This window comes from Microchirus variegatus, assembly GCF_963457635.1.
Source record: "Microchirus variegatus genome assembly, chromosome: 16".
In the NCBI taxonomy this organism is placed as follows: domain Eukaryota; kingdom Metazoa; phylum Chordata; class Actinopteri; order Pleuronectiformes; family Soleidae; genus Microchirus; species Microchirus variegatus.
The window spans coordinates 20200732-20213452 of NC_139817.1; the positions used below are offsets into that span (position 1 = coordinate 20200732).

Consider the following 12721-nt stretch of genomic DNA (forward strand, 5'->3'; position numbering starts at 1 on the left):
TAAATAATGAGTAAAATAGGTAAAGTGCCTAAGTGCCTATAACTGCATGCATTTATCTGACCATGGCCAAGCGTGTCCAGTTTCTCCCACACACTGTTGTTGTCTGCAGAGGAGTCTGAGACTCCCTGAGCTCCATGTGGATCTTGTATCTGTGTCTCATGGACGCCGCCGTGTGTGTCACCAACAGATGGCGCAGCCCACACAGTCTGTACCGACTGTGCTGGAAAATCACAAGTAACACAGTGTGGCAGCGGCCTGAAAAAGCCTGACAGCAGCAGCAGCAGCAGCCTGGCCCTGCAGAGTCAACAGCAGGCTGAGATCTGACGCCCCTGTCGCCCTGCTCTCATCAGCACCACCCATTTAACATCCACGCTCACAGCTGCGTCAAGTTACACAGAAGAAGGCAAAACAAGACAGGAAGTCTGGTAAAGTCTGTCCTTTATTAGACCTAAAATTCACACTGAATATTTACATTCGTTAGTAGGCTATTATATCTAACTTAAACAACAAAACTAAATACTTGGCTATTCAAATACATTTTGTTTATCTAAATCAGAGATCTCAAACTAAAGGAATAGATTGTGTTTTTGCCTCATAAATATTTCTTATTGTGAATTACATATCACTTTTATTTTGAAATTCTATGAACTATCCTCACATATATTCAATAAAATGAAGGAATATTAACTGAACAGTTGCTTTCCCCCAAAAGTTGGACTCTTCAATCAGAGTATGAGACCCCTGATCTAAATCCTGAATAATTTGTTTTATATTAAAGCCACAGATCTGCACAGTGTAGAAGCTACATCCACCACTTATATTTAACTCTCTCTATATATATGACTTAAAATTATTAGACCTATGCAATAATAATAATAATTAATTAAATATATACAGTGTGTATGTTGCTATATCATAATATAATATAATATAATATAACGCAATGTAATATTTACTTATTAATTATACGTTCAAATGTATTTATATTATTTTAATTAAAAATAATAATAATAATAATAATAATAATAATGACAATAATAATGAGGATAAAGCGGTAGATAATGGATGGATGGATAATAATAACAATAATAATAATAATAACAATAATAATAATAATAATAATAATAATAATAATAATAATAATAATAACAATAATAATAATAATGATGATGATAATAATAATAATAACAATAATAACAATAATAATAATAATGATAATAATAAAAATAAAAAGTAGTTTATTTTGAATGCATTGCCGGAAGTGTACGTGCGCACACCGGCTGCCTTGACGCATGACCGAGTGTTGCAGGCTGCTTCCCTCAGGATGACTGGGAGTGACGCAGGGCGGACGCAGAACAGCAGGTCTGGAGGGGAAGAACGGGTCTGTGATGCAGGAAGGAGCGAGCTTTACTTCCACAGATGCTCGGCCTGCGCGTGCCTGCACACCGGACATGACAATCACACACATGCTGGCATCTTCACTGTGAGAGTCGATTATTATCAGTAGAATCATTAGAATCATTGTAATACGAGTTAAAAAAAAAAATCATCTCCACATCCTCGGGGCGGATCAGTGTGGACTCACTCCAGGTACTGAAGGCTTCATCACTCAGTTGTGTTTCTCTTTATTCAAATAAGTTGTTAGATGTGAATGTGAAAATATCCTTATTTTCATTTGAATTGGTCGCGTGGACCGATTTTTGGAGGCTGTGTGATGATTTCCTGTGGATTTGGTCACGACGTGTTCCTCAGTCATTGTGAGCGCCTTATCCCTAACATGAGGCTGTTTCTCTGCAGGTGACATTGGTGTCGCTGTGATCGTGGGACAGTGAAACACAGTCGCTGATCACCTAGGTGTGAGCCGCAGTCAGTGGGAGGATATTTATAGGCCCAGGTTTGTTTTTTTTGTTTTTTTGTTTTTTTTAAATCTCCACCATGAACTTCCTTCGCCGTCGACTCTCGGACAGCAATTTCATGTCCAACCTGCCCAATGGTTACATGGGCGATCTTCAGCGGCCCGACCCCCCGCAGCAAAGCCCCGCAGTGTCTCCAGGGCCGACGGAGAGGCGCCAGTCCAGCAGTCAGCCGCAGCCACAGCAGCAGCAGCCGCAGCAGCAGCCACAGCAGCAGCAGCAGCAGTCTGCAGGTGCAGGCTCCGGCTTCTTCTCATCCTTATCCAACGCTGTCAAACAGACCACAGCCGCTGCGGCTGCGACCTTATCCGAGGCTGCGGACCGGGCAGGAGTCTCCAGCAGTGCCAAGATCCTCCTGGTCATCGATGACCAACAGACCGACTGGTAAGACCAGTGCGCATTGGCACAGGAGGCGCGCGTCATCCAGACATGAGTGTGTGCCAGGCCGTGGCCATAAGTCCAGAAGGTCATATGATTCGCGCACTGAGGTGCACGTGAACCTCAGATCATAAACACCTCACAGAGCTGCGTGAGCGCGGGCTGTGCAGAGAGAGAGAAGCCATTTTCATTTGAAGATATAACGACTGCTCGTGACGAGTTCACCTGCATCGTGCCAGTGAAATGCCTCCATCTGTGCCAAGGCAGTGGTTTTGGCCCAGACATTTTCAAATGAAGGGCACCTTATGCCCTTTGGCCTTTACAATGTCACCCATACATGAAATAACTGCACTCTTTATTTGAGCAGGTGTCAGGTGAGGTGATAAAGCTCTGAAATGTGCAAATCAAAACACACATCACACTGTACGGAGCAGGAAATGTGAGCAGAGATGATAATGGTGGATAATGACTACTTCATTTAGTGCTATCTACTCCAGTCTGACACTGATGCTGATATCACAGCCTACAGGAGGACGAGGAGGGCAAATTATGCCACTCATGTAACATCAGTCAAATTCAGACACAACTAATACTCTTTTTTTTTGTTCTTTAATCTTAACAATAAGGACTCACACAATCACAGCGGCAGACATCGCAGATATTCTCCTCTTTACAGCCTGATGTGGATACTGGACTTTGAGCAGTGTCTGACCATATTAGCAAATTTCATGATTATTTTTTAACCTGTTTTTATCTGGTGTTTTGGTGTCAACGTGGACCAAAATAACAACTGGATCCTCGTGTCACTTTCAGGGTGAAGGTCTTCAGAGGAAGAAAGGTCCACGGTGAATTTGACATCAAGGTGGAACAGGTGGGTTTTTTTAAAGACAGGAACTTTGTTAGAAATGAGATAGAATGAAGAAAAAGAAAGCTTTTCTGTAAATTCTGTAATTTATTAGCATTTCAGTAATTATGGTTTTAAGTATATATATATATATATACATACACACACATCAGTGTACGCCGCTGTCATTGTAATGCAATGCAAGCATTTTTGTTCCTGTCTAAATCCCAAATCTTTATTTTCTGAGTCAGTGTCATCTCTCGGGCATTTGGCAAACCAAATGTCACAAGTGCTCGACATCTTCTGGACACTGAGATGATGACATGATGATTCATGGTGTGTCTTCAGTGAGCAACAGATAAATCATGAGCAGAACGTGAGCTCTTACTGTGTCCACAGAGAGCTCTCAGCATGATAGGTTTCCCAGCTCACTAATGCACGAGTATTGACATGGGAGGAGACTCCTCCTCCTCCTCCTCCTCATTCATTCATTCATTCAATCAATCATTCATTGGTCACCACACTGAAGTGCTCTGTGTTGATAAATAATGTCAACTTTTTGTCTGACTGATGCCTCTAATAATCATTTGTAATAAGAATTTCGGTAAATTTGTGAGCAGAATCAATATGAATAAATAAAACAAAGTTGGATGTAATCTTTGCAACCTCTGCTTATAAATAATGTCTCTACAGAATATATTAAGACCTGTAAAACTCGAAAGAATATTTATTAACGCAGCTTGCGTCAGCGGAAATTAAGTAAAAATCCACCCGGCAGTGCTGTGAGTTTTTAATATCTTTTCTCAGCCAGCGTTTTCCTCTCTCATACTTTCTGTTGCACTGCTGTTCAAGGAGAACATGATGTCGGGTTAAGTCTTTCTTCATCTTCACAGGACAGCTGTTGTCCTTCTGCTGTTTTGTTGAACGATGACCTTTCTCCCGTCCTTTCAGGCTGAATTCTCTGAGATCAACCTGGTGGCGAACGCCACCGGCTCCTACAACGTGGACATGGAGGCGATCAGGAATGGACATAAGGTCACTAAGTAAGTTCTATGTTAAATTTTAAAGCGGAACTAGACCGGAAGTTTCCTATTAACGCTGTTTTTTGGGTGTGTATCTGCGTCATTACCTTGTTTAAGAAGCCCTGAAGTTTTGAAACAAACATTTCAGCCATTGCTGAGAACGCTGTGTTTTATTGTAATCTCGGGGCTCAGCGAGATCTCTGAAAATCCCGTAATAGTTACATAAACAGCGGTTCTCCTGAACAGGCGACAGTTCTGCTCCGGGCACTAGTCCGGGCACATCAGGTTGCTTACATTGAACCGCAGAAGAAGAATAACGTCCGTTGTGGAGGTGTTTCACGAGCGACAGTGTCTTCTGACTCTGGGTCTGACTCCGGGTCAAAGTCATAAAAGGGACTGCGGCGCGGAGTCGTGAAGAAACTATTTTTAAACACTGTTAAAACAATGTTTTGGATAATGAGGCGCAGTGCATCCACCGTTCCAGAAGGGGGGAGCTGCGCTTCTGAGAGTGGGTGTGCTGAATAGTACTGGCCAATCACAAGACTCTTGTCTTCTGGGGGTGAAAGTTCATTCTGAAACATCGCGGCTGACGAACAGAGTCAGAAAAGAGGATTTCAATCGGCTCGTTTACAGCAACTAGGAGGTTTTTTACCTTAAAAAGTTAATATATGTAAGTAGACCTCCATAACTAACATATATGTGCAACAGGACCACTCTATGTGAGCTTTAATAGAGTTGTATTTTTAACGGCGAATACGTCTTTGACCACGTTGCTTGTCAGTGTAATATCTCACGTCACGTTTTGTGTCCCAGGTCCTTTAAGCCAGACTTTGTGCTGATCAGACAGCACGCCTTCAGCATGGACAAGAACGGAGACCACCGGAACATCGTGATCGGACTGCAGTACGCTGGACTGCCAAGCGTTAACTCTTTGCACTCTGTCTACAACTTCTGTGACAAACCGTGGGTGGTGTGTATCATTTCATTCATCCATTCACCGCACATGTAAACACAGAAAAGCAGCATTTTGATTGTTTGTTTGTTTCTCCTTCAGTTTGCTCAGATGTCGAGAGTGTGTAAGCAGGTGGGCCCAGAGGAGTTCCCTCTGATTGAGCAGGTTTACTATCCAAATCACAAGGAAATGGTGAGCTTCTTTCCATCCACTCTCCTCCTCCATCTCCCCCTCTTTTCCACCTCCACTCTCATGGGTATGTCTCCATGGTGAACGGCGCTCACGTGCAGCCGCGTCATCTGTGTGCATGGCTCCAGTGTTAAGAAGCTCATTCACGTTCGAGTCAATATTCCATCTCGTGAAGCAGCTGAGACCAAAATCTAAATGGCAGCGTCAGTGTTTTTGACTGTAATTATACACGAGTGCCACGTCACTGTCAGAACACTTAAAGTGAGGCTGTTGCTGCAGAGCAGCCGTCGACGCAGCTGCAGATTCAGTATCATCTGCATTCATTTCAGTTTCACTTGTGTTTTAATGATCGTACTGTGATGATGCTCCTGTTACAGATAACCTCCCCTCGCTTCCCTGTCGTGATAAAGATGGGCCACGCTCACTCAGGAATGGGAAAGGTAATTCTGAGATGCTCTGTGTCGTAGTAATCTCACTATGAACGCGACATCATGTTTACGTCACTTTCTCCAGGTGAAAGTGGACAATCAATATGACTTTCAAGATATTGCCAGCGTTGTAGCGCTGACCAAGACTTATGCCACATCCGAGCCATTTATCGATGCAAAATACGACGTCCGCATCCAGAAGATTGGCAACAATTACAAGGCTTACATGTGAGTCAAAAGAGCGAATCACTTCTCCACACGTAACTCCAAAAATACCCGCGAAAGGACACTATATATAAAGTGAATTTGCGTTGTCGTTCACAGGAGAACATCGATTTCTGGAAACTGGAAAACCAACACTGGCTCGTCCATGCTGGAGCAGGTGGCCATGTCAGACAAGTAAGAGCACATGAACGCAAATGAGACGAGACTGTGAATGACAGGCCTTGCCTTAAAGGTGAAGTAAGTAGTTTATAGTGACATCTAGAGGAGAGGCTGAAATTTACAACAAAGAACTGCTCCTCTGCTCACCCCCTCCCTTCCCTGAGCACCACGGTATCCTCAGCCAGTCAAATGTCGTCCTCATCGTCTTTCTCCGGGTACTGGTGTTCCTTTACCCGCTGTTAAATACGCGTGGTCCTCCATTCTGAACGCGTAAAAAGATCCGCTCTCAGCCTCGTCTCGGCGCTCGATTTGTTCTCTCTGGTTTGTCCATACAGGCTCCCGTAGAAACATGGCGTCGTGGCAATGCAACAGCGGCCCGCGACCATGTTATTTTACATGACTTTTTGAAACACTACGAAAATGAAACAACAAATATTATACAGTGACTAGACAATGCAGGAGCACATAAATATGTATACAAAAGTGGATTTTGGGTCATATAAACCCATAAATACTACGCAGTGTCCCTTTAACTATTATAGCTCTGTTTGTTGCAGGTACAGAATGTGGGTGGACTCATGTGCAGACATCTTTGGAGGCTTGGATATCTGTGCTGTGGAGGCTCTACATGGTAAAGATGGCATGGATTACATTATAGAGGTAGGAGAAGGCAGTGCGACAGCACCGTGGCAATATCTGTCTGTGTGCATGAGGGTAAATCCATTAATCTGTCGCATCTATTTATCAAGGTCGATGACTGTTCAATGCCACTGATTGGAGATCAGCAGGACGAGGACCGTGTGCAGATTGCAGAGCTGGTCGTCAGTAAGATGAACCAGACTGTTCAGCGCACTCCAAGCGCCTCCACGGTCCGTGCCGTGGCAGGACAACCGACACAGGTGCACTGACAGTCACCTTTACTCATTTCCCCACTTGTATTGTATTCCCCGCATGTATTCGACTGTGGTGAGTTTTTCATTTATTTTGCACAATTACACATGTGGTGTCCAAGCCATGGCTGCCATTGAAACTCTTTGGGAGGATTTCATTTCTGAAAGTGCATGAAAACAAACATTAAACACCAGTCAATTACATTTATTACATAGATAAATAATGAAGCTACAACACAAAACACAAGGAATGAAAAAGTGTTCCCCGGTGTATTACAGCAGCGTCTGTCAGATAGACAAAAATAATACATTTTGTGGAATTATACATATTACCTTGTTACACTACAAGTCTTCAAATGTTAAAGCAATTGCTTTTCAGGCAGCAGTGCAATTATCGTTTAATTTAATGGTGAATTTTTAACTGCTCATTGGTCATTGATCATTGATCATTGCTGACACACAGTCAGCGAGTTACAGCCCTGGCATTGCTGCAGAAATGTAAAAATAAAGATTATTTATTCAAAGGACGAAGAGAGGTCTAGCCTAGCACCAATACTTTTGTTACTAATTCCAGCTTTAGAATTTTAGGTCAATCTAGTCATTTACTAATATTCAATAATCCCATTTCTTAGCATAATTTATAAATATCACATGGAAAGTCATAAGTCACATCTCATTCTATGTTTCATTTGCACATATAAGTGTAAAGGTGGATTTATGGGAAACACAACTCGGAGACATAAAAAAGGAGCTTAACACTGATCGAATGAATGCAATATTCCCTGTGTAATAACATGTAATAGATGGATGTTATATCCTGTGCTACCATTCTGTCTGCCTGTCTTTATTTAAAATCCTCTCAGGTTTGATAATTATTTACTTTATGAAACTGTTTTGTAGAAAGCGGTGTCTCCTCAGCCTGTTTCTCAGCCCAAAGTCCCACAGGCTCAGCCGCGGCCCTCACCTCAGGGTAAGAACTGCACAAATATATTAAATTGAACCCAATTTGCTTTTGTTTACAAGTCGCATCTATCTATCTGCAAGTGTACACTTCAAAAATGGTTGTCAACATTAAAATATGACTTGTCACACATAAATGTCAGCCATTTCCCTTAACCCTAACCCAAATAAAGAAAGAATTGTGAGTCTGATTTCTTCTTCTCTTTTTTTTAGGTGGTCCTCAGCAAAGCCCCCCATCTCAACAGCGCCCGTCTCCTCAGGGCCAGCCCCCTGTACAGGCCCAGCAATCAGCTGCCAACCCCCCCACAGGTGAACCCAGTGCCCAGGCGAAGGTTAACCAAGGACCTGCAGCCCAACCACGGCCACAAGGTCAGGGAGCTTCTGCGGGTCAGAGACCTTCTTCTGGACAGGGATCTCCTCAGCGAAGTCAAGGGTCTTCCCCTCAAGCTCAGAGGCAGCAGTCTGTTGGCCAGAAACCTCCTGGGGGCCCGCAGCAGAGGCCTGCCCAGCCCCCAAGGCAGCAGTCACAGGCAGGGCCACAGCAACAGAGGGCTCCTGGCCAGCAGGGCCGTCCTGGAGGTGCCACCACCCAGCAGCCACGACCTGCTGCTCAGGGCCAGGGGCCTCCAGGAGGACGACCCCCACTGCAGCAGAAGCCTCAGCCCCCACAGAAGCCCAGTCAGGACAACCCGGCTATGGGCGGCTCTCCACAACTAAAGTGAGTAAATATGAAATATTATCAATTACACTTTCAATATTATTTTCCTTAAGTGACCATGACAGAATACACCCTTACCTTTTTGCCTGCATTCAGATACATCATGCATGGGAAGCATCTGATCCATCTGAATGTGCATGATGTATCAATAATTCTATTTTTGAGTCCATCATCACACAATAGCATTGTTTAGATTGTCTGGAGATTTGAACAACAGTTAGATAAATACATAAACTGCCACAATCCATGTTCTTAAGCACAGGTGACAACATAATCTACTTCCTTCTTTATATACAGTTTACACCTGTATATATATTAGGGATGCAACGGTACAGTTCCTCCACGGTTCGGTATATCACGGTTTCGATATCTTAATATAAAACTGCTCAGATTAGCAAAGGCAATATTACATTGTAAAAATAATTAAAAATGATTAAAAACCACAAACTTTATTTAAACAATAGTGCAGATAATCAGATAAAATGAAACAGCAAACATAAAACCACACAAATTAAAAAGAAATAAAGTTTAGTGCTATCCAATAAAAATAAACAACATTTTAACCCACTCGCAGAAACTACAACTACAAATGCTCCAAGTGAAAGAGACGGGTGATGGCGCTTGCTCTGGGTGGCGCTGTAGAGCGAGTGTCTGTCCAATATCCAACTTCAAAACCAACTTCACTGCGCTGCATAACAGATGCTTGCACACCGTGGTTTGTTTGTTGACATATAGGACTTAAACGAAGACGGTGCCGCTTCAAACGTCCTTTTTACAGAGTCTCGTTCACTCGCGCTGATTGACGCTGAAGGCGATGTGCTCATGTCTCTGCTCCTGAGTGGATCTAATCACGCGGCATTGTGTGTTTTAATACATTTTGACGGACGGAAACGTACCGAAATACCGTCGTTTGCCGTTGCGTATTGAACCGAACAGGGTGTACCGGTAAAATACCGAATACCGTTGCAGCCCTAACATATATATATATATATAATATGGCTGCCTTTATCCTTGTTCAATCTGATGTTTTCCTAAATACATGACACTTACTCCAGATTATAGATTATAGAAACAACATTTATGTTCCCTTCTTAAAACCCCAATCAATCCTTGGTTTAAAAACATAAATCACTTCACATCCTGAGAAGTCTTCTCTATTCATATCATATCAAATCTTTTTGAAATGATAAGGTAACCATGGAGGCAGAATGCGCTTTGATCCTCTTTTACCGAGCCTTTCTTTCTTTCTTTCTTTCTTTCCTTCTTTCTTTCTTCCTCTCAGTCTTTCCACGCACCAGTCTTTTCATTCCATGGGTTTGCTGCATGACTTTTAATAGCCTCTCCCTCTCCTCTATTACCATTTTCCTCTCTTTATAGCAAGTCCCAGTCTCTTACCAATACCTTCAACATTCCAGAAACCCCAGCGCCGCGAGCCAGCCTTAGCCAGGATGAGGTGAAGGCAGAAACCATACGCAACCTGCGTAAATCTTTCGCCAGTCTCTTCTCAGACTGAGACAGCATATGGTCCCTCCCCCACCCCCTCCCCCCTCCCTCATCCTCACCCCTCCTCCTCCACCTGACAGAAAGCTGGACAGGCAAACTCGAGGACAGATTCCTTCTTCTTCCCACAACGAACAAGGACCAACAGGATGCCGCCTCCAATTCATGTATATTGACCCCGATATGAAAATGTACACACACGGGACACCACTGCCTAAATACATGAGATCTTTTAAAATAGAATAGATAGATAATACAAATTTACATTTTAGGCACTGATGTTGGAAACATTCCTTGTTTCACCTCAAGCTTAAGTCATCATTGTGACACAAAACACTCACGCACTCATACAAAAAAAAACAAAAAAACCCTGTATATGCATGAAGACGCACACGATTAAGCAAAGAAATCAACACAATGCTGCTTCCACTTTCTCGTCAGTGCTGTAAAGTCATTGTGATCCTTTTGTTGATGGTGGTTGGCCTACCTAACAATCAATGAGTTAAGGGACTGTATACAAATTATTCATGTGGGGTTTCCTCTCAAAAACAACAATTCTTTTATTTATTATTGCAATTATTTTAACACTTTTAAATGCATATAGGTTAAACTATAGAACCGAAACATATCTAAATCATTTCCTGTGTCATATCCTCATACAGTATAATTAAACACGTGAAAGTCGTCTTTTTGACGTCACAATAGAAATAATCTCAGAAGTCTTATGAAGACCGCCCCCTTTTTTCACCCACTCGCACAAATCATTTTTATACAGTCCCTAACTGGGCAAAGCTGCACACACACACGCACACGCACACGCACACACACACACACGCACACACACACACACACACACGCACACACACACTCTCCTGCATTAGCTTATGCTCGATCTGTTGGAGCTGTTCATGGTGAAGTCTTAGCTGCATGTCAACAGGAGGCAATGGTTGCATTTTCCAACCCCTGGCACTGGCGCTTGTGTAACTGTGTAACGGTGTTGTCACATGGTAGTTAATTAGTTCGTAGAGTAGCCTCGTAGGTGTTGATGTGAGTTTGTTGTTGCTGCCACTCCTTCCTGGTTTTGTTCCGTTTGAAAAAAAAAGAAAAAGAACAAAAGCCCAAACTCTCTCCAACCTTCAGCGCACGTCTTACACATGATTGTGACTCTTGTGTGAGGGTGAGTGTCTTCCTTCCATTGCATTTCTGTCGTGGCTGTTAACGAATAATGAAACAAAAGCATGCATTTAAATGAGGTGGAAGTTTTTTTTGTTTTTTTTTGTGATTTGCACACAGAGTATATCAGAGCATTATACTTGAATACAGTGACACAGGCTGATGTGTGAAGTTTCAGGTTTATTCGTCTGCCGTGTGTGTGACAGGTGTGGAACGGCAGGCGTTTGTGGCTGTTCAGGAACATTTAGTGAAAATGTGTATTATTTGTATTTGAGTCTCATATTTCCTTTAAAAAATCAAAAGCAATGAAATTAGGAAAACTAATGCACAGTAATTATATTATGGTTTAGGTGCACATTGTGATTTTTTGCACATATCATATAGTGCAGAACACGCTCTGCCTCTGTCAGGCCTCACTCCAAAGCATACGCAGCCAAGGATTCTGCAAATATGCAGATAAACTCGACACAAGAGAGAAAGAAATACAATAACGCCAAGGTTTAGGAATGTCAACTTTAGAACGTCTTGCCACCCCCCATCTTTGATCATTATTCTGAATATCTGAGCTGTTACTGAAAACATGGGTCTGTTTCCAGGTACTGAAAACGTCTTCCAGAACAAGTGTGTTTCATTTGAATGTTGATGTAGTATGGCAATATCCACCTTTTTTTAAAGAGGACCCAATAGCCAAAAGAATAGAAGAGTCCTGGTTCCCCTGCAGATTCTCCACACGGCCTGTGTTTATCAGCCTTTTCTGTGTAGCAACAGTGACCCCCTGTGCTCAGTGGTGCATAAATGTCTGAGTGTTGTTCAGTGAAACCAAATAGATGTTGTACAGAGCTCCGAGTGATGCAGATCGTCCTCTTTATCCCCTGCTGCTGTTTATGCTTGTTAATAATGTGTGTGTGTGTGTGTGTTTCTAAATGTTTGAGCATTTGATTTCAAGATTTGTCTCAACGATCGCAACACGCGTGACGCTTCTGTGAGGCATGACTCTGCATATTTAATGCATTCGTAAGGTATGCCTTATTTTCAAAGTTTTACAGAGACTGGGTGTCAGTACATGATTATCAGAGGACACTGCCGGCAGCAGCAGCAGCAGCAGCAGCAGATGTTAACACTCAGTGTGTAATTTTAGAAAATGGGCCATCGCTATTAGCATGGATGGTTAAGTTTGAAAACATTTATTTTGTCGCATATTTGCTGCGACCGCTGTGACGTGAAAAGGAGTTTATTTTATTTAGGTTTTTTGATATTCACAGATATTTTACATTCCTCATGGTGGATATATTTGACTGTGAATGTAATCTTTTCTTTGGTTTACGGTTTTACTGTTTTCTAAATGCAGCGTATAATCATTGTGGTGAGAT

The 12721-nt window shown here is 42.5% G+C and overlaps 1 protein-coding gene across 1 annotated transcript; it reads left to right on the plus strand.

Annotated features, from left to right (window-relative positions):
* Window positions 1-1935: 1935 nt before the first annotated feature.
* Window positions 1936-10191, plus strand: syn1 (synapsin I; the record flags this gene model as incomplete). Its single annotated transcript, XM_083902684.1, has 13 exons — window positions 1936-2297; window positions 3105-3162; window positions 4087-4178; window positions 4971-5127; window positions 5212-5301; window positions 5676-5738; window positions 5812-5954; window positions 6051-6125; window positions 6668-6770; window positions 6860-7009; window positions 7901-7970; window positions 8174-8678; window positions 10056-10191. 13 exons carry the CDS (start codon window positions 1936-1938, stop codon window positions 10189-10191), a joined length of 2004 nt encoding a protein of 667 aa, XP_083758810.1.
* Between the last annotated feature and the right edge of the window lie 2530 nt (window positions 10192-12721).